Source organism: Astatotilapia calliptera, chromosome 15 (genome assembly GCF_900246225.1).
Source record: "Astatotilapia calliptera chromosome 15, fAstCal1.2, whole genome shotgun sequence".
NCBI lineage: Eukaryota > Metazoa > Chordata > Actinopteri > Cichliformes > Cichlidae > Astatotilapia > Astatotilapia calliptera.
The window spans coordinates 11,579,107-11,601,965 of NC_039316.1; the positions used below are offsets into that span (position 1 = coordinate 11,579,107).

Here is a 22,859-nt window from a genome sequence, read left to right on the forward strand (position 1 = left end):
AAAGTCAGCACAACTATATAGATAAATGCATTGTTTTATTGGATATAACATAAAAAAATACTTAAAATAAAAATGCAAATTAAAAAAATAGAAACTATAACAACTTAATATCATGTTATTATATTGTATTTTATGTTTGCCGTGTTTATTCCTTTGTGTTTGTGTTTGCCGCTGTGAATTTCAGTATTTCCATGGGGTTTTTACCGCGAAATTAAATCTGTTTTAGGAAATATTTGCTTTGTTTCCACTGAGACGCTCCTGTCGTTACCATGGATACTATAAACTTACCACCGTGAGAGCTCTCGTGCAATTTTACACACCAACGAAAACGGCTGTTAAATCCACAAATTACACAATTCCCACTGCTAACATCTTGTGCAGAGGAGGAAATCTTTTTAAAAAAAATAAAAAATATCAAGACTGGAAATGTCTTATACCGGGAACAGCCACGGACTACCATTTTTACCGGGATATACATTTCGAGATGTGACGGTAAGAATATGATTAAACAAAACTATAGGGTTTGCTTAGTAGTTTGAAACATTAACGATTGACAGAATTTTAAATTTTTTTTTTTTTTTTGAAGGTGGTGGGGGGGGGGGGGGGGGTATTTGTCGATTAATTTTTTAATAATGCAGGTGTCTTCTTACATTCCTCCACTTGTTAGGTTGTGTTGCTAAGGTACTAGCCAGCTCTCGAGTGACCTTTAAAACATCTCTAAATGTTCTCTAAAGAGTCTTTGATAAAGTTATTTTATTTTACCAAGCCCTAATAAAAATGAACAGCAATGCTTTGAATCATAATAACACATAATTATTATTTTTTTATAAAATTAACAAATTCACTGTTGACAGTTAACACAGAGAGAATTTATCTGTATTTATTTATTTATTCTTGCTTTACTTTAGGGATGTTATTGTTATTTTGTTTTCCTACAGGCATACTTGATCTACAGTACTGTTCAGTAGTCTTGAGCCACCCCTCGGAAATGAAAAATGGGTGCAAGAATGTATTGGAACACGTGCAAACATACATGGGAATACAGTACTGAAGGCAAAAACAGAGTTTGTACAATTCTAAACACCTTGAAAGTCAATATTTGGTCTGAGCACCTTTATTCTTCAACACAAACAGAACTCTTAGGCAACAATGCTTGTCATTTCTTTAAGTAGTCTTCGTGAATAGTTCCCCAGGCCTCTTGGACGACATTTAAAAATCTTCTTTGGATTCTAGCTGCCTTTTGTTACATTAACAGGGGTGGTAGCTCAGGAGGTAGTGCAAGTCATCTACTAATTGGACAGTTAGTGGTTTGATCCCCGGCTACAAGTATGGCCAAATATCCTTGGGTAAGATACTAACCCCAAGTAGCTCTCCAATGTGAGTGATTGGTTTATAGAAAGCACTTGGGTGGATGATGTTGGATTGTAGGGAATAGAAAAATGCCATTTAAAAAATTATCAGAACACTTAGGTCTGGACTCTGGGGAGGCCAGTCTATCACAGATTGTGCTACCTTGTGTGTTTTTCTATCCAGTTATGCCTTCACCGCATTGGAAGTGTGTTTTGGCAAAAAGAAAAAAGAAAAAAAAAGGTTTCGGCAATTTTATGGATTGACATGATTGATCAAAATCGGTTCATAATTCAATTAATTTTGACACCGCTGTCTGAAATTCAGCCCCTAACCACGACAGACCTCCACTGCGATTTACTCATGGGTGCCTAATAAACTGTGTTACTGTATTATGGGAACAGATGATGTGTTTTTGTGACGGTATACTAGTAAGATAACTAGAGATATATTTTTAGATCGGTATGTTGTACAGTTTTCTGCTATGTGTAGACAACACAAGGTCATTGCTTGAAGTAGGTGTCTTTTTTAATGCTTCAGTCATTCATAGGTCAATGTCAAGTGGGTTAACAATTAAAGAATTCCTCTAAAAATGGTCAGGAACAAGGACTTGAATTAAAATCCTTGAAAAAGCAGCCAAAAGAACAATGTGAAAAGACCTTAAGAAAGCCTGGAGAATTATTGGCTACTTGGAACAAAATATACACAATGGGTGGCTCAAGACTTGCACAGACTACTGTAACATTGGACAGAACACTCCCATATTGGTATTTAAGTGTAAACTGCATCAATTAGTGATAAGTGCTTCATGTCTTCCTCTGTGTTTGCAGAAGTCAGCCTTCCATCGACCCCAAACTCTGAGCTATAGGAATGGCTATGCTCTGCCCCGACGTCCCACTGTGGGCATTGGCAACGACCCTCTTTTATCAGAGCAGCTCACTCAACAAGAGATTAGTGAGTTAGCCTTCGAGACACCTGACCTTACTTATTGCGCCTTTGGTAAAAGAGTACATGAAGACTTCATCCCTGCTCATGTGGCCCTTGACAAGAAGGTCTGGTAACACCTATAGTTGTAAAACTCATAAAAACATAAAGATTCCTCATCTGTTATTCATCACTACCACCTGTCTTGCAGGCGCTGCGCTACTATGGATATTTTATGGAGGCTATCTTGTATTCTCCTGAAGAGCAGTACCGTGTGCGCCCTGTGGTAATTTACTATTACCTAGAGGATGACAGCATTTGCATCATCGAGCCCACAGTAGAGAACTCTGGGATACCACAGGGAAAGCGGATCAAACGCCACCAGTTGCCCAAGAATGAACGTGGAGAGCATTACCATTGGAAAGATCTCAACCTTGGTATGGACCTGGACGTGTATGGGGTCAAATACCGCATCACCCAGTGTGATACCTTTACTAAGGTACAACCTTATGTGTTTGAATGCTGTGGAAATGAAACTATGCATTAGAAGTCTGCTGTTATAAATACACTTCCTGTGTGTTCTGATCTCTCATTCTTCATACAGGAATTCATGGAAAGTGAAGGCATGATTGTAAATGACCCTGAGCCAATGCCAGCGGATCCTTACATCATCCGTCGTGAAAACCCTCCACCGTGTCACACTACACCTTCCACATTTGATAATTTGCACAAGTTTCTCAACATGGACCGCAAGGTGAATGAAATTCAGTCCTTTACAAGCTGACTGTGTAACATTTATCACGTTTAGCACTGTCACATCACAGCAACGTCCAAGGTTTGAATCCACCGATCTTGATTTGTGTTAGAGTTCTAATAAGTGCTAGAAATTAAATTCCTTCATGGGGTATCCCTGCCATAAAATAAATGGCAGATATAATAGAGGCATGCCTGTATTTGTAGTTTCATTCTTCTACACTTTTTTGGTTAGGTGTTACGTTTCTTCACTCTGTGGGATGATGCTGACTCTCTGTATGGGGAGTCCAGGCCTGTTACCATTCACTATTACCTGGTGGATGATACAGTGGAGGTCGCAGAGGTCCACCAACCGAACAGCGGCCTGGATCCCTTCCCCATCCTGATGCGGAGGCAGAGACTACCCAAAAAGATCAAATCAGGTTTGATGCAGTACTGTGTGTTGGTTAAATGTGCATTTAACCGATTTGATTTGATACAGTGCAGTAAAGCGAGTTATGTCATCAGTTATGTTTTTTTTCATGCATGACATAAACGACTTTATGCAATGATGACAAAAATGATGACATGTTATGTAAAAAGATTAATTACACTGGCTTCTACAAAGTTTTCTAGATACATCAAAAATACACAGAGACTGTGATAATATTTTGTATATTTAATTTTGACATTGTTGTACTCTTGTTTATTTGTAGAGAACTTCCCCAGCGCAGTGATGGAGGTCTCAAAGCAAGAGGTGGATGAGTATTACTCCCCAAAAGACTTCCAGGTGGGTCAAAGGATGAAACTACTGGGGCGCAACTTCCTGCTTTATGACTGTGATGGCTTCACTAAAGAATATTACCAGAAGAACCACCCGGAAATGGAGATGAAGTCCATAGAGATACCAAAGAAGGTTGATATGCCTCAAGACTGGAAGAAGGTAAATTGAACTGTATATTTAACCTATTTTTGTTTTTTATGTTGGAACAATTTTAATTTAAACTGAAGCCCATCTTGGAATGGGATTACACCAGACAAAACAATTATAAACTACATCCATCTGTGAATTTGACGTTCATTATAATGTCAGCGATACACACACATCTTATACAGTGATGACGCATCATACTGACAGAATCTGTCTGCAGATAGTCATATAAACACCCGATAAAGCTCTAAAAACTACCTTTGAGGTAGTTTCTGCTATAGTAAGTGTCTCAAGGACCTAATTTTGCCATGATTGCATACACACAGACAGATTCAGAAGGTAAAAAGCAATTCCAGCCATGCTGTCAGAGCTAGACTGTATCACTGAGGAGGCATGCTTTATACCGCTTTAAGCCAGACCAATTCAAAGTGATAGGAAGGCAATAGTAGCTCAGTTAAGCAGATGGACTACAGCAGCAGAAGTGTATATGTTTTTGTACATTTGTGTCTATTTCCTTCTCTCTTTCTCCATGCTGTCCATCCTTACAGATAGTTCCTCCCTACAATGGTTTTGGTTCACTTGAGGATTCTCTTCAGAATTGTTTGCGTCTGATTCCCGAGCCTCCCAAAGTGAACGTGGTAAAGATGCTAGAGAACGACCATAAAGTGTTGCGCTACAGTGCCAGACTGGTGAGCAACATTTAGCAGAGCATTTGTAGCAGTTCAAAAGAACTGAATCACTGAAAGTTACCAAAAGTAGACCATTCTAATGAGATTAAAAAAGCCCAACCTTGCTCCTCATTCTGCAATGGACAGGGTTTGCTCAGAAACACTGATTAGAGACATTTTTACTCCTCAGTAAAAATTTAGTTAAAAAAGGGGTGATTATGCAAAAAGCTATTTTTTATTTTTACACCTTGGTTAAGCCCACCTATGTTGCATTCCAGGACTCCCAGAATCCTGAAGATGAAGACCGCCGTTTCATCCTGTCCTACTTCCTGTCCAATGACATGATCAGCATTTTTGAAAAGACCACACGCAACTCTGGTGTCATTGGTGGAAAATTTCTGGAAAAGTCTCGTGTCCCCAAGCCAGGCTCTACTGTAGACAAACCTGCGTACTACTCACCTGCAGACTTCGCTATCGGGGCCACTGTGGAAGGTAACAGCTGAAATCCTATGTTAATCAGGACTGGGAAAACAAACATGCCACTATCCCAACTTCTTTTAAGCGTGTTTCTGACTTAAATTGAAAATGATTATATATTCCTTTTTTATACAGTAACATTTCTCAGTTATGACATTTTAAATGTTATCTTTAGTATAATATCAAGATTATAAAATTTACCTTTGCCCGCTTTCAGTTTTTGGTCACCGCTTTGTGTTGACTGATGCCGACCACTATGTGCTCAAATACTTGGAGTCTAACTGGAGTGACATCCCTTCCAAGACGCTGGATTCTTTGCGGCAGAAGCTGGGTGTGGAAATTCTAACTACCCAGCCACCTGACCAAGATGGGAAAGACTATACCAGCCATTTAGACTAAATTATTTGTCAATGATACCTTTGTGCAGGTAGGTATCTCTTTGGAAAAAATAAATGCTAATTAGTTCATGCTCATCTTAATTGCCAACCCCCCCCCTCCTTTCTCATTGGCAGGTGAAGCAACAGAGCCGTTTCTTTGATGTGAAGACATTCCTTATTTCAGAGTTCTTCTTCTGCAATAAATCTACTGTAAATCAAAGCCTTTACTAAAATTTCCTTGACAATTAAACAATCAACATGACACCTTTCAAGTGATACCTTACAGTGAGACAAATGATAAATACAGCGACCTTTTGTTGTTGCTTTAAAATGAACCTTATGGTGTCTCTAATGAGGAGACTTCAAATTTGTCCATTCACACACCATAAATTCCAACAAGTGATTATTCTTTTTTTTTTTTTTTTGTAGTTTTGTTTTAAACACATGTGGTGCATAAAATGTAAACCAGCTGAAAAGACCTCAGATGCAAAACTTATATCAGAAAAAATCTCATTATTTAATAAAGAAATTAAAAACAAAAAAAGGAAAAAAGAAAAAAAAAAAGAAAACATGAAATAGCATGCGGTAATATCCAACATACATATTTAATGCATATTTGTTAAGTGACCAGTGACAGTTGCATGATTTCGACAGTAAGCTCATATCATACTTTATCATCAGTAACGCTTTTCTGCTCCAGCGGACCAGAATAGAAAACAAGCAAAGCCGGCTCAATGGCAAGAGCTGCAATATCTCACAATGCTACAACCAATACAGTACTTGTGTATGAGGACTAATCAACACGTTCAGCATGGACATACACATTAAAATGTGCCACACACTGCGTTCACTTTACTTTTGAATTCCCTCTGCATTCAATGGTGTGCTTCAGGGTGGGATCACAGGCTTTGTGGATGTATATAAAAAAAATAAAATAAAAAAAAATACTGATATGATGAGAAGAGAAAATGTCTGTTGGGGCTCAAGGGGTTTCCTTGGATTTCATTTTCCAGCATTCAAGCCTAAGTCTGTAGCGACTGAGTCCCCGTGGCATCTCAGGAAATACACATCCAGAAGCTTGATGACCAGTGGCTATCAGCTTCGCTGCGGTGCTGATGAGAAGCCTTGGCCAGGGCTAAGGTCTCCTGTTTAGGCCAGTCAGTTTGTTATCTTAAGGTGATTTGAGTTTCTTTGTCCGAGGAGAGGCTCCGTTCTCAGCTTTAAGAACTCCATTTTCATGGTGACCAACTGCCAGGCAGAGAAGGGAGAAATCAGTACCTCTGTTAATGCAGCACATGTAAGAATCGGTGTGATTAAGATAAATGAAGAAAGCAGAAATGACAGCAGAGAAGAGACAAATGTTAAGTCTCATTTCCTTTTTCTTTTGCAAGTATTTAACAGGTAATGCACGTGAAATATGAAAGCCAGCAGAGCAGGTGTTTAAACTCACGTGAATCTCTTTTTAGTGGCCTTAGGGGTTGTTTTGCAGCAGACTTCTTGCGAACAGCCTGCTCGTGTCTGAACTCCCTCCAGCGCCTCAGCTGGAAGCGAATAAACTTCCAGAGTAGCCACGATTGAGTTAAACATACCAACAGTAGAACGGTCATCCTGAAAGGGCCAAAGGAAAGAACAAAAACAAACGTGTGCTCGTAAAAATGGGCGATTGTGTTGCAAAATGTTAAAACATATGATGCTAATGTATGATATTTTTAATAGCCTAAATAAAATATCTAAATTCCTTCCTGGCTCCTATACATCCTCCTCAAAATGAATGATGCAAAACAATACAAAACTGAACACTAGAAAGGCACAATGTAATTATACTTTTATGTTGTTTCTGTAGCTCTAAACAGTTCTTACAGTACCAGAAAATAAATCATTATCCACAGATGTTGGACATTGCTCTTTTTTTCCCTCTCTCAATATAACTCACCTTATCAACACAGTGTTGAAGTTCCCCATCTCCAGGTCCAGCCCCTGATACTCAGAACGAGCCAAACCAAACCCCACTGCCAGGAACATCAGGGTCAGCGTAGACATCCGCGTAAACACGAAGCTGACCGCCCACAGATCAAACCTGGGGGAGGACACACAGCGAGGTTGGGCCCAGAGAAAGGAAAAGGAAAAGGAAAAAAAAAAAAAAGCTGCTGAGATGATCAGTTCAAGGTAGTGGTTATCATAAGAACACTGTAATATTATTGTGTACTGTAAAACTATCCGAGTCAAAAGGTGAACAACGCTGAAAACACATGATGCTGTTGCTTACGAACAAAAACACTGAAGTTTATTTTTAAAAGGTCGCACTGTTGGGCTTGATCTACTTCTATCTCATTCCTTTATCAAGTAAAACCTGCTGAAGCCTCTTCGCAGGTAAGATAGCTTACATTTTCTGGTGGTTCTCATCAGTGAAATACAGGAGTCTGGCGATGTGGAAGCCCAACTCTGACACGTACTGCAGGAAGAGGAGTACCAGACCCACACGACTTAAACTAGGCAGGAAAGAGGAGACACAAAGTCGAGAGATTAGGTGATAAAAGGAAATCATCTAAGCAGCCCGAGCATCTTGCAACTTGCAACTCGGGAGTCACCGTGAAGTGCAGCTGGACACTTATTTTGAGCCATTATCTAAAATAACTGAATCACCAGTACAGTTTGATCTGACTTAACCCTGAAATATCTAAAAATCTTTATGTTTTTCCCTCACAGATTTCAAATCAAGGTTCTTTGAGTGCCACGTTTCTCCCTTACATCCCTGCTGACAAAAGAAACACTAAGTTGAGCAGCAGAGTGAAAATTGCTGCTGCAAAGAATTTAAAAGACCTCGAAATGACTCAAATACCAAGCATTTAGTGAGTCTTCTCTACTCACACCTTTGGATTTTACTGGCCAACTTCAAAGGGATTCTTACTTTAACAAATAGGCTGCAGAGATGTGGAGCAAATACAGGCAGATGTACTGGAGCTGGCGAGAAATCTCCTCCTGGAAAACAAACAGCCTTTATTTGCAAATGATTTTAAAGCTTGACACCTTTCTCCACCTCTCCGTCCTTTTCCAACTTTGTCTAATGCACATGCAGAATATACATGAGCCCAAGTATAAACAGAGCTTATCTAATCACACTTTAGAACTCCAGTTTCAAGGACTCTCCAACTGACCTTGCGGACTTTCTGGAAGTAGAGCTCTGGCAAGGCATGGAGCCAGTAGGCAAGCTGAGTGAGGTAGAAAAACTTCACCTGAAACCTGGACCAGACACACACAGACAGGCATGGGTAAGACAGAGGGAGAAGCACATAATCTACATCCTGCCTCACTGATTGTTTCGTCTTAGTTTTATTATATAATTAGGACTATGGTCAAAAAAACAAAACAAAAAAAACAACAAGCTTGTAGACAGCCAACTTATCGTGTTTCTGCAGCAAAATTGATGATCCCCACTTCTGAAAAAGAAACCCTAAAAGGCTCCTACTTTGCACAAATGCATAATGCTCTTTCTCTCCTGGAGCTTTTTACTAGGTGCCTTCCCATCTTTGAAAAACGTCCAGCTGTGATAACCACATAAACTCAGGGCCTTCTTGATATGTTCTTCTGTTTTCCTGGCCACTGTATCTGTGGGCATGGTGTTCACTCTGTGTTGTAGCGTCCTGATGACACCCAGTTTGTGTTCCACTGGATGTTGAGAGTCAAACCTTAAATATTGATCTGTATGCGTTGGTTTACAGTACACATTTGTATACTACCATTATCATATTTTAATAATGATTATAGCTAATAACCTCTTATTCTTATTCTCCCTGGTTATTTTGATAAATGCCACCACAAAAAGTCAGGCAGCAGAGACTCCACCAAGTAAAACTGGTTGGAGAATCAGAGTTTCAAAATAATTTGAAATATTAAGTGGGCTTAGATTAAATAGCTTTAATACACTTTATTTATTTAACAGCCAAAATTAAATATAACGTGATGCACAAACTCATTCTGTCAATTTGCCTTAACCATCTGAAGATCATTTGCACTCAGGTCCACACCCAGGCCAAAAACCAAACCCCAAAATAATCAAAATCTGGCAGCAGCATCAAGATAAGAGTATCAGAAGAGGAAAGGTTATGATAGATTGCTGTATTGGTATTGTGTCTCACTCCTAATAAACATGACATTTGTTAGCTACAGTTAGTGTTTTATGGTTAAATTAATATATATAAATATATATACCTGAGATGTACATGAGGATAGTTCTCCCAAAGGGTGCTGGGATGCAGGAGATATCCTTCCTGTGTGAAGAAATTAGAACACTTATACTATTAATACTATTATCTATTAATGTGCGCGTGTGAGCGCCTGTTTTAAGAATATGTGCGGCATTTCCTTCACTAGGAAGTTGTCGCTTGAATGCAGTCTCACTCACTGTAATGAGGATGTAGAAACTCCACACACTAGACACCAAGTGAAACACGCAAAGTTGACCCGACTCATTAAACTTGGTGTTCTTGCTCTTGGAGAGGTGAAGACGTCTGTTCACTTTCTGCAACATGAACCATAACAACAGGACGCGTGAATGAGGTTAGATCCCGGCAATAACGGGTGGCATGTTGACTCTGGCGTTTGTCATGCACAAGGAAGTGTTACAGGATTACCGTAAGGAGGACAAAAAAAAAAAATGACAGAAGCTATTTATGGCTGCTACTTTAAACACTTGCCTGAAGAAGTATTCCTTTCAAGACACGCTGGAAACCGTGGTGATGTTGCGAAAATAACACCCGATCCTTTTCGCTGGCCTATTTCTAAACAATGACCAAATACTAACCTGGCTCTCCCGCCATCCCCCCACATCAATCTGTTTAAGCTCTTTTGTTTAAAATATTCATAACTGGCATGTGTGGTTTTTTTTTTTTTTTTTCATGTGGTTTCTTTTAAACTGACACAATGAGAGCATTTGGATGCAAACACCATGAGATGAAACAGCACATATCCTGGTTTCAGTATATGGCACGCATCTTCCTCATTATAATATCATGTTTTTGAAACAGTAAAGAGGCTAATACTGTGCACTGAAGGGGTTTTTTAAGCTAATCAGTTCAAAGCCTGGATGACTACACTGAAAACAGTAATATTCTGATTATTTTAAAGCTTCTTTATGGTCTTGGAAAGATTTATGTAACTTGGTACAACCTGGTCATAACCTGTAGTGTTCTCCTTCATTTAACCAATGAGTAGAATGTGTATATAGTGGTTAATGAATCTTTATGTGGGTTTTATTGGGGCAGTGCTTTTGTGGCAATGGGTACCTTATGGCGCTTCCTTTCCAAAAACCTTTCTACTAAATTATTAAGAATTTACATACCCAGAACAAAAACATTTTCCCTCATTTTAATTACCTACTCATTTTTTAATCTTTTTTAAATCTGTCTGCTGGAAATAATCAGCATATGTTTCAGACAAAAGAAACACACCAAAAAGCTGAGGCATTGTAAAACAGTAAAAAGATGCTTACATCCAGAAGATATTCCTGCACTACTGCGTGGAGGATGATGGCGATGAAGAAATAGAACAGGATGGTGGCACAGTCCTTCCATCCGTAATGGTACAACGTCACCTCTCCCTCTAAAAACACACACAGGAGATATGAAACACACATAGGATGTTATTTATCAGGGGTGTGTTAAACATCCTGGAAGAACATCCAGCTTCAATAATACCGTGACGCAGAGGAAAAGGTACGGAAGAAGTGAAACTCCATGAGTCAAAGGTTAATAGAGGCTGAATGAAAGTAAGCACGTAATCAAAATCTGGCTCTTCGTACCTGACGACAACGTGGTGACGTTGTACTGAGGCTGAATGAACAGTATGGCCGTCTTTGCTGTTGCCTGGAAATTAGACGAGACGTCAGCAGCAGCATAGTTCAGCGAACCTGCCTGAGTGCAACCTCAAGAATGTGGGCTTCCAAGTAGAGCAAACACAAGTCAGTCTTTCCTTCATAAAGGATTTTTGACAACCCCCACCCACATCCCCTTGCAGTGTTGTAACACCTTTTTTTCTTAATCGGGTTGTCATTTACTGAAGTACAATAGCCATATCAGTTTAACATATAGTCAATAAACTTGCTGTATATATATATATATATATATATATAGCTAGCAAGTGGGTGTGTGAGATTAAGGAAATAGCCTTATCAGTATAGCAGAGCTGTCACACAGTCACACATCTGGTGTCATAACTTCCTCATGAGAACTGATTTCTAAGATGTCCTTCTAAAAAAAAAATAATTAAAAAAATAGAATGGCAGAGGTTTTTGTTTTAACCCAGTATAAACCTTATTTCAAAACAAAGCCATACCTGCCTGCAAGCACCTGTTACAGGTTGCTGAGTGTGATCCAGGATCCGATTGTTATATTCAGATGATCCAGATTTCAACATGCATACAGCAAATACTTTTGATTATTCCTGTCACTAACCCCTAACCCTAATTCTGACCTTAACACATATGATTAAGCAAAGTGAAAAAAAATGAAACCACAGCCCCCCTCCTACCCCTCACCCCAAGAGACCTTGTTGGTCCCCTGATACCAGTTTGGGCGCCACAGTGAAACAAGTCGCCAGTTATTCCCTGTGGATGGAGGCTACTGGTGACATGTCATCAAAATTTAACATAACTGACTACATGTAGAGCACTCTCGTTCTCTTTTTTTCCCAGTAATGAAAAAAATAAAGGAAATCCCCTATTTTTTTCCCCTCTTCGATCAGCTGTGTAATCACAGCCAGGGTTCCGTTTTGAAACTTTACTAAATGTCCAGGCGGTGGCTGCCTGGGAGTGTTTGTGCTCACGCAGAAGGAAGAACTACTACACGAATAATCTATTTAATTATTTCACTAAAGGTCAGCGGTGAAATCCCTTCAGGTCAAAGCGTGTTAAGAGCAGCTGACCCCCCCGGGTCACAGCAGCAAATATTGAGACGTGGCAGTTAACTAGTGGCGTCAAGACACTGACAAATAGTCAGACAGCTTCCGTTCACGACTTTCAAAATAAAACGGCTGGCAGCGGAAATTTGTTGGAACTCATAGGAAGGAAAGTCGTTGCTTTTAATTTGAATACAGGAAAGGCTTTAACACCCATTTTATTTTAGAAATGTCTGGTAACTGACAATTGCAAAAACAATTGCTTGCAAAGAGTTTTTGCTGTGAAAGACACTGTCATGCGATTAAACGGTCATGTAGCTTTGCTACCCAAGTCAAGTGTTTAGGTTTTACCCAGATTCTAGAAACTTAAAGACAAGACAAAAGGAAACTTTCAACATGTAAAGCAATAATACGAAAACGCTGTAGTTTGTGCACAGCTGCTTTTTTAACCCGTTTCCTCCTACCTTAAGAGCAACGCATAGATTGTTACTTTGACTGCGACCAGAGCAACATTTTTTTCCTTCCTCAAACTTGTAAAATTTAAAACACAAAAACAGCACGAACGACAAACCCGCGAAACTGATAACAGCTAAATTAACAGGCAATCTTATGAGCAACCGTTTCTACAAAGCGGGAATCGCTTTAAGTGGGATTTCAAGTTAGAGCTTAGAGTTTGCCGCAGGCTTTGCCATCTTAAAACAGCTGAGGGAGACGAGAGAAGGAAAAAAGGAATGTGAGTTCATCTCACCTCAAACATCAGTCCAATCAGAATGAAAATCACCAAACCGAATACGATGTCAGCATGGTTTTGAATTAAGAACTCCTGGCTGAAGAAAGGATAGCTCTTATTTCTTCGGCGAAATGCCATGTCAACACAATGGACTTTTCCCTTCTGTTTTAAAAATCAGAATTTTTCTGACTACGAAGTTCAGTGAGTTAACTTTCTCGGCGACGTACGCATGCGCGTCGTCTTAAAGGGCCAGAGCCATAAATACCTTCTTTGGGTCGATTTACACAAAGTTAGATTCAGTCTGCCTTGTCAGACTCATTATAACCACTTTTGCAGCTGCATGCAGAATTGGCATAAAATGTTGTGCAAAAGTCTTGAGCCATCCCTGTTTTCTTTGTATTTTGCTTCCAAGGAGCCATATTTTCTTGCATCATTTGGTAAATGGTAAATGGCCTGTATTTGTATAGCGCTTTACTAGTCCCTAAGTACCCCAAAGCGCTTCACACAACCAGTCATCCACCCATTCACACACTGGTGATGGCAAGCTACATTGTAGCCACAGCCACCCTGGGGCGCACTGACAGAGGCTGCCGGACACTGGCGCCACCACCAGTAGGCAACGGATGAAGTGTCTCGCCCAAGGACACAACGACCGAGACTGTCCAAGCCGGGGCTCGAATCGGCAACCTTCCGATTACAAGGCGAACTCCCAACTCTTGAGCAATAGTTTTTCCGTGTTCTCTGAAGGTCTTTAAAGTTTTTCACTCATTTTCATTATCAAACTGTTTTCAGAGGAATGTAGATAACAGAAAACTAAGCAAAGAACCTAGTTTAAATTGTATCTTTAGGGACTTTGTTACTAGCAGCCTGCGTAATTTGCTCCTTTAGTTTCTTTAGTTTAAATCTAAAAAAAAAAAGGCAACGACAACATAGTGGACAAAATTGTATTTTTGCAGCACCAACATGATTCCCAAAGCCTTATTAGTGTTGGCTTTGGCACATCTTGATTTATGTGCAGTATGTTCTTAAATAAATCTGAGGACAAATACAGGACAAAAGAATCTCCAGCAGATGAAGTGTATCTGAATGTTATGCCCTTAAGAGGTGGGGTGGAATTCAACACAGGACTTAAGAGATTAATCAGGCCCTTCAGCGGATCCATCTACAATTCAGTTCAGTTCAGTTGCCTCAAGGCACTTTATATTGTGAAGTAAAGTGCCTGTAATTATAAGAAAGACATGCTGTGGAATGGAGCCAGAGATTAATAATAACTATTGATTACATGCAGAGTGGTGTATAAACACATAGTGAGTGAAAAAAGGGTGAGTGAAGAAGAAACACTCATCATGCATTATGTCAAGCCCCTGCAGCTGAGACCTATTGCAGCACAACAAAGGGAGGATTCAGGATCACCTGATCCAGCCCTAACTATATGCTTGATCAAAAAGGAAAGTTATAAGCCAAATCTTAAAAGTAGAGAGTGTCTTTCTCCTGAATCCAAACTGGAGCTGGTCCCACAGACGAGGCGACTGGAAGCTGAAGGCAGTGCCTTTGCATTCTGCCCCCATTCTACTTTTAACCACAAGTAAACCAGGAGTCTGAGCGCAAAGTGCTGTGTGGTCTTTAAGATAAAATGGGACCTGATTATACAAGGTCTTGTATGTGATAAGAAGGATTTTGAGTTCGATTCTGGATTTTGACAGAGAGCCAATGAAAAGAAGTCAGTATGAGAGAAATATGCTCTCTCTCTCTTTCTCTCTCTCTCTCAAGTTCCTTGCATTACTATTGCTACAGCATTTTCAATCAACTGAAGGCTTTTTGATGATTTTTTAGGTCATCCTGATAATAATGAATTACAGTAGCCCAGCGTAGAAGTAATAAATGCATGAACTAGTTTTTCAGCATCAGTCTGAGACAGGATGGTTCTAGTTCTAGAGATACTGAGCAAATGGAAATTCTGGTCAACAGTGACTCCGAGTCCTCAGTGTTACTTGAGGCCAATGTTTTGGGGGTTTTTTTCTCCAGGTATTTATGTCTTTAAGACATTCCTGCAGTTTAAGTAATCTATGTGTGTTATCTGGCTTCGTGGATAGATAAAGTTGGCTATCATATGCATAGAAGTAAAAACATATGCTATGCCTTCTAGTGATACTGCCTACAGAAACATATACGTCATTGTGTAAAGATGACTCTCCATTTACATGAACAAATTGGAGACTATTAGATAGATATGATTCTAACCACTTTAATACCTAAAGCATGCTCTAATCACTGTAATAAAATATTAAGGTCAGCTGTATCGAATGCAGCACTGAGATCTACCAGGACAAGCACAAAGATGAGGTCCACTGTCGGGGACCATAAGATCTTTTGTTACCTTCACTAATGCTGTTTTTGTACTGTGAGGCATTCTGAAACCTGACTGAAACTCTTCAAATAAACCATTCCTTTCAGTTCGCTGACTCAAGAACTTTTGAGATAAAAGGAAGCTTGGTGATTGGCCTATAATTAGCTAAACAGCTGTGTCGAGGGATGGCTTTTTAAATAAAGAATTACTTACTTGAAGCCTACAGCCTACAGTGTCTACAGCCATTTGTAAAACATGGTGGAGGTTCTGTCATGATTTCGGGCTGTATTTTACTTAGTGGTGTTGGAGATCCTGTCAAAAGAATTTTGAACACAGAAAAATACCGATAATAATTTACTATGCAATCCTAGAAAGCATCTGATTGGCAAGAGCTTAATTTTTCAGCATGACAATGATCTCAAACACACTTTCAGTGCAATAAAAGCATAACTGGACAGAAAAAAACACAATAAAACACTAGCAGTGTGGGATCATCTTGACATAAAACGGATCAAAAGGCAGCCAACATCCAAAGAAGAGCTTTGAATGTCCTTCAAGAAGCCCGGAGAATTATTTCTGAAGTCTCCTTCAGGAACCTAAATTCCAAGAAAGCTTCCCTAGATAGCTGGCCAGCTCAAATGTTAACTTCAAAGGTGATTAGAACTGTAAAAAAACGAGTTCTTTCCCCACTTTATATACTATATTTCCATGGATGTTTGCATGTTTCAATAAATACTAAGTGATGGTTGGGTCAAGACTGCACATCACCGTACTTTGCTCAAAAGAATAAAACACTCGACACATCTTCACTCCACTCACCTAAACATGTACTGTATTTATTGCTTATCCAGAGCCACCAGTGGCTTTACACTTCACAGTTCAAAATGTCATATAGGCAGTCAGCTGGGCATGAGAGAAAACCCAGCATAATTTCACTGCTTTGTTAGTGGACTTTAATCCTGTTACAGAACACAATAAGGGGCAAAGTACATTTGGCCCCTGCCAATAGTAATCAAGAGCACATACAAAAAAAAAAAAATCACCACAAATATCTCATAAGCATCTTTTCACTTTGTTGCAGAACATATGAAAGCTTTGAGACGTTAGTGCCTGAGACATTGTTTCATTTCCAACAAAACGTAAATTGCAAAAACAGTTCCGCAATTACATGGTCAACATGTAAATCAACACATCAAACAGTTTCCCTAGGCCCACACACCAGCCCTGCTCAAAGCGATGCCTGTTAACATCATACAAAAGATAACCTATCTGAGAGTCAAAGTGTCAGTTTTTTGTTTTGTTTTTTTTGATAAAAAAAGAAGAAGAAGAAAAAAAAAATCACAGCATCACAGCAACAGACATATGATACAGAAGATATTTGTGCTTTTAGGAAGCCAAAAGGCTCTGGCTTATAGTGAGATGGTTATGATTCAGAGGTCAGACACATTGAAAGATACAGGATTAGTTTCTCTATTTTCATAGCTGCTGGCAACTGACATGAGTAACAGCAGTTTTAGTGCGTATTAAAGAGATCATCCCCCTTTTTAAGATCATGAAGCATCTGCGTACTTGATGATGTTTATTGATACAACTAATGCCTACTTCCTTATTACGTAGTTTCGGTCTTGACCGACCGGTGTTCATTTTGTTGCACAGTATAATTGTTATTATTCTTGAGGCTTAAGTTCACTGTGACCAAAAGAATGAAAATGCCAGCTGAACATCAGGCAGAAGGTGTGTCTGAGCTCTACACACAACCTTTGTGGTAAATGAGCTCTACTGAAGGCATTACTCTGTGTCTGGCTTTTGGGCAAAGGAATGCTTTTGTAGAAAAATCGTTTATGCTTTGAGAGGATTATTCCACAATTGTTGCATACGCCCCACAGTGTACTAAATATATGTGTATACACAAAAGGAGAAATTACTGCCAGCTTTCTAATTCTACAATGCTGGACTGCTGAAAAAGCACTCCCTTTAAAAGCTGGTGTACTCCTTTAATGTTGGATCCGTTTTTACTTCTTCCCTGATTCTGTCACATGTAAGCTAAAAGTTTTCATCCTCATCCCTTCGGGATAATATGAGCTGCTTTCTTGGACCTTTAAGATGAGGGACACTGGAAGGGGAGTCTAACACCCCTGAGTCCAATTTAGGGGTGGAAATACATCGTGGTCCAACCCGGCCCATGAGTCCACGGACATCTCTGTGAAGGGCTGGATCACTAGGGATTGAGTTGAGGCGAACGCCTTGCTCCAGAGCCCCAAGGTCCCGGTCCAAACGGGGGTTACTGGCGCTGCTTGGAGATTGGGGATCGGCGCTGAAGTATAAGGTTGAACTTGATTCTGTAGGGCAGAAATAGGGCTCTGGGCTGTCTCCAAACATTGATTTACCCTCTGGTGAGCTGCGTTTGAAATCCGATGTGGGCGACTCCATCGGGCTCTCCATCTCCAGACTGTCGTCTTCTTCCGGTTGTTCAGTCGACGTGGGTTCGCTTACGCTCTGGAACTCGTCTTTACAGTCCGAGAGGGGTGCCAGACCTTTCCCCTGAGACTCGGAGGTGGAGACACCCTCACAGCTTCCTCCAGCTGTAATTGTGATGCCCTCGTTACTTTTAAATTCTTGGTTGTACTCCTCTATGTCTAGTACGGCCGCTGCTCCCCCAGCCCCATACGCCCTGTTGATTTTACCAAGATCTCCTGTTTTCAGAGCAAGGCGGATCAAGAGCCAGTGGTGGTGGTAACACGGACAGGAGCTGTTAGGCCTGCCCCCACAGTTCCCTGGATGCTCCAGCAGAGAACCAGCAACACCTGAGAGGGAGAAGCTGCCATGGTTTTGAATAGAATGAGCTGGCAAACTTTTGTCCCCAAGAGAGAAGGAGGACTCCCCTTGTTCTATGCATGTACTGCCCATGTGGTTGTGGTTTGTTCCCTGGGAGATCTCTGTGGACTTGGGGTGCAGGAACCGGTAGTATAGGACAAGAGAGGTAGCACCTAAGAAGCAAAGGAATAGGAAATATTGATTTTAGTGGCCCAGGTATGTTTTGGTCTTTCACAAGCAATTAGCTGACTGCACAGTCTGAATCACAGAGGGAGGCTGCAGCAGAGATCACAGCAGCCACTCTGGCTGTTACTATATTAATTCTATCGTGCATATCAACCTCACACAAAAAATTCAAGGTTACATTTATTTTTTGCCTTCTTACGGTCCCATCTCCACTCTTACGTATTCAGATAAAGAGATTTACAATATCCTGCACAGTAAAATCTCACATATAAAGAGTATTGCAAGTAGGGCAGCATATCGGTAGCTATGTTTGTTGTACAACAATACCTCTAAGAATTTGTGAATAAACACGGGGGGATTTATCACTTGGGTATGACAGAAACTAATAAACAGTGTGACATAATTCTAACTATGACTAATCTCCCAATACAAACAGCAAATTCTCTAGAAACAAATGACTCACCGAGGAGAAAGCCACACAGCACAGTGGTGGGAAGGGTCATGCTGTCCCATGATGCTTCGCTCAGGAAGTCAGAGGCGGCCAGCAGCAGAGTGGCGTTCTCTACAAGCATGAACTGAAGAAGGAGAGAAGGTCGCACCATCAGTCATCTGTAGACAGCTTTACGTCACTGTGGGCTTAGCACACAGAGGTGAGGATGACACTGCAAACTTATGTATCTATATCTGTTTGTCCCTGCTGCCCTGTGAGTAGGCAGATGAGACAAAGCTGCACAAAACAACATAATGAAAACAGAAAAAAAAAAGAAAAGTTGAAGAATAATAACTTTAACTCGTGACGTACTGCATAAAAACTGGCCATGCGGAAGCGCGAGGGTCCATCTTTGATGTTGAGGAAGAGGAAGACGTGGATGAGCCCCATGACGCCATTAAAAGCACGCCAACACCAGGGGCCGGTGCAGATGTCTGGTTGCTGTGATACCAGCCAAAAGGAGGCCGTGAGCCAGTGAAAACCTGAAGGTCAACATAAAAATAGAATAGAAGGTCTACAAGTGCAACACAGGATCCATATACAGTGTGCAACGCTGATGCAGAGGCGAAACAGAAAACTGGATCAAGAGGACATGTCACAGTGCTCTGAGGATAATTACATAACTCAGTGGTTAAATGTGAGTTAATAGAAAATGGGTTTTTTTAAGCTCAAAGGAATTTCACATGGAAATCTGTGCGTGTACTAGTCATTGAGTCTCCTGTACCCTTTAATGTAATGTACTAGTTTAATATAACTGTGCACTTTCTCCGGCTTTCAAGTGTCTTAACAAAATAAAAGTCGCTTCTCAGTGCTCACCTGCTACTCCACAAACCCACCAATTAAAAACCCTGGCAAAGAATGTGAGGCAGGTCACCCTGGCACCCAGCATGCATGCCCTCCACACCAGCTGGCACAGCAGGGCTGCTGGAGGCATGGCCAGGTGGCCTGGTCTTATCAGACAGCAGGCTCGGCTGTACAGCACCAGGGCCCACGCAATAGACAGCACACACAAGCCACAGCAATACGCCACTGTAGATAAAACATGCATAAAAAAAAAATGTAATATAACAAGTTACAGGCCATAAACATCACACGGATCCCGTGATTCAACTGAACATAAAATTACCTGGTGATGCGATGCCCACATCAGTAGACACCACGATGTACGCCTGCAGCAGGCTCTGAGGCAGCGTGAGGACAAGGGCTTCCAGCAGCCAAAGGGCAGCAACATCTGCCTGCTGCATAACAGCAGCTCCCAGATCAGCCACTGAGCCCTGCATGCGCAGCACAGACCTCATGCAGTCCCACAACCTGCCAGAAGATGGAGACAAAAACCAGAGGAGGCATAAAATATAACCGACTCAGTAAGGTTTCAGAGTGATGTGAATTTTTTTTTTTTTTTTTTGCCCTGTACTTTAACAAAAACTAAAAATTATTACATTCTAACAACATAGTCTGCTTTTGTAATGTATCTACGTAAAGCACATCGAATGGAAAAAACGAGCTTACCTTTTGAAAATGCCCAAGTGCAGGATGTGTATAACAGAGAGGTAGCATCGCCTGTCATCACCATCATCATAGTACCACTTCACACTTAGCAGCTGAACTGCTGTCCCCGGTAGAAAGAGGCCAAGTGTGAGGCCTGCCCACTGTGTCTCCTCATTCCAAAGGTAAAACCCTATACAGTAGATCACTGACACACAAACACACACAGAAAAAGAACAAACACCCAGATGCACAATGATATCTTCTAATGGGATGGCGCAAGCTCACAGAAAAGACACCAGAGTCATTCCACACCACTTTAAAACAGCCATTAGCTGTTTCTTAGCTTCACTGGTACAGCTTTATCAATGTGCCACTCTACTGATAATCTAAATAGCCATTCATTTATGCACGCATTCACTTTTTAAATGTTTAATTATGGCAGAATGTCTCAAGTGTGAATCTCAGGCAGCAGCACAGTATTTTTATCTTCTGGTAATGGTATACTTGCTGAAGACAAAGTCACACTCTGTACGCATCCAGGTATCCTCCTGGTGTCCTGACCTTGCCCCATTGATCTGCACAGTCAGGAAATCATAACGCTGTGCTGCACCTTGTTTTCAATACAGATCCTAGATGTGCAAAAAATGACTTGGGAAAAACAAGTGTTTATTGTGTTCAATCATATTTTGGGGGAGGTGTAAGGTGGAGAATTATAATTTAAAAGTTGGGCATTATGCGAATATTGATCAGCGACGGCAATTTAGTAACACTTAATTAAAGTCACTAGTTAAATTCAATAACTAATAGGCTGTGTTATCCTGTTTTACGATCACAGGAGGTCTCGGGGGGCCCAGTTTGGCCAACAAAGGTGGACTAACCAACGCCGATATTGGATTGCAGTGCACACGGAATTCAGCTATGTTTTCCCGTTGAGTACTAACGGCTGTGCCATAGCATCTCCCAAATGTGCTTCTTCTAACGTGAAGTACGGCCGCAGCTGAGACGGCTCCAGCACGTAGCATCATTTTCAATCACATTACGGCAAAAGAAAAGAAAAAGAAAGCCCAACATCTATTTTCCACGAGGTTGAGTTTCAACACGGCAAGCAAGCTAGCAGCACGCTAGCGCTTGGAATCCCCACTTACGAGCGCTCCGTTCGGCCACAATAACCAGCCCCGACACGGCGAGCAGGACCGCCTGGCACCACGCTATCCAGCACCCGCTCCGCCGCGCCGCCGACGGTATCCTGCGGGCGACCGCTCCTGCGGCGTTTATCATGATGCGGATAGGTGGGAAGGAGGACACACCGATGACATTATCCTGGGCATCCTTTGGCCCCCGCTTGGTACATCCGCTCTCCTCCTCCTCCTCCTCTTCTTCTTCTTCTTCTCCCGCTGCCTGCCCCCTGTCAAAATATCTGACGTCACAGCACGGTTTAAAGGTGCATCAGTTTAGCGAGCCTCTCCTCCCTCCACCGTGGAAACCTCTTCTGCATCACGGTCTATTTCTTCAAATCTTTTGTGACTCCATAGTGCTGCATCTTACTTGGTAGACTGGTGATAGACGGCAGACTGATCTGAGCGTGAATTTCCTCGCATGTGGAGGTCGCAGGTCATGGTGAGCGCTGTTTACAGCTGTGGTTCTGGTGCGTTTTTTGTCTGCCATGCCCGACTTTAGAACTATAAATAAAGTTCATCCCCCACATCACACCGGTGCACATCTCTGTGTCCTTTATAATCGGGTTTCAAGGGGCCAAAAGCAGAAAAAGCTCCCATATTATGTGTGTTAACGCTGTCTAGGCCGAATAGTGTTTTCTATTTTGGCACTTGATCGTGACTTAACCTTAAGAGTACACCAAATCCGAATGTTTAGCCCTAAGATAACCACTTCTGTGGAAGAAGACTGCAGTTGCTATTCATAAGCAGGACTTGTGTTACTTGTTGACTCTGACTTGCTTTATTTATTAATTTATTTATTTTCTACTTTATGTGCTTTCATGTTATATTTGTTTTAACAATTTTTTGTCATTTTGAAAAAAACCCAACAGGTTTTAATCTAATGGGGCTTTCTGGTAAAATCAAGTTTTAAATAATAAACACTGAATAAAAAGGAAGATTTAATTTCAATTAATTGAAGGTCATGACAACAGCTGGAGTCTTTCTTTAATGGTTCATGCACCACTTACAGTAGTTCTACGCCCCATATTTCGAGGACTGTGTCACGATTGTGTCATTTTGAAAGCCATTAATGAGACCTACTTGACCCACCACTTCTTTAATTTACTTTCTTAAATGGAGAAAAAGCTCCAGAGCAGTTTACAAGAGCCCCATTACCTCATCATCACTCGCATAAATTGGCACTTTGTTTTTAACCCTTTCCACAACTACACTATTTTAGGTTGTAGTAAAAGAACCACAGAAGGATACTGGATAGAAAATCCTGTAATAATTCTTGAGT

General features: G+C 40.9%; 3 protein-coding genes across 3 annotated transcripts; 1 reads left to right on the forward strand and 2 right to left on the reverse strand.

The window, feature by feature from the left end:
- Positions 1-252: 252 nt before the first annotated feature.
- efhc1 (EF-hand domain (C-terminal) containing 1) lies at positions 253-5,718 on the forward strand. Its single transcript, XM_026142932.1, has 10 exons — positions 253-492; positions 2,178-2,399; positions 2,483-2,770; positions 2,876-3,025; positions 3,260-3,446; positions 3,720-3,946; positions 4,483-4,623; positions 4,881-5,094; positions 5,297-5,506; positions 5,592-5,718. Exons 1-9 carry the CDS (start codon positions 427-429, stop codon positions 5,476-5,478), a joined length of 1,677 nt encoding a protein of 558 aa, XP_025998717.1. The 5' UTR covers positions 253-426; the 3' UTR covers positions 5,479-5,506; positions 5,592-5,718.
- A 324-nt stretch (positions 5,719-6,042) lies between these two features.
- On the reverse strand, positions 6,043-13,332 carry tram2 (translocation associated membrane protein 2). The gene is made up of 11 exons (XM_026142933.1): positions 13,096-13,332; positions 11,254-11,317; positions 10,945-11,054; positions 9,859-9,975; positions 9,666-9,724; positions 8,612-8,696; positions 8,365-8,435; positions 7,841-7,945; positions 7,390-7,533; positions 6,907-7,064; positions 6,043-6,704 (listed from the first exon to the last, which is right to left on the reverse strand). Exons 1-11 carry the CDS (start codon positions 13,213-13,215, stop codon positions 6,628-6,630), a joined length of 1,110 nt encoding a protein of 369 aa, XP_025998718.1. The 5' UTR covers positions 13,216-13,332; the 3' UTR covers positions 6,043-6,627.
- Positions 13,333-16,234: 2,902 nt separating this feature from the next.
- On the reverse strand, positions 16,235-21,907 carry xkr5a (XK related 5a). The gene is made up of 7 exons (XM_026143383.1): positions 21,548-21,907; positions 20,424-20,607; positions 20,041-20,225; positions 19,731-19,943; positions 19,227-19,396; positions 18,888-18,999; positions 16,235-18,411 (listed from the first exon to the last, which is right to left on the reverse strand). The coding sequence occupies exons 1-7, from the start codon at positions 21,678-21,680 to the stop codon at positions 17,468-17,470; spliced, it is 1,941 nt and encodes a 646-aa protein (XP_025999168.1). The 5' UTR covers positions 21,681-21,907; the 3' UTR covers positions 16,235-17,467.
- Between the last annotated feature and the right edge of the window lie 952 nt (positions 21,908-22,859).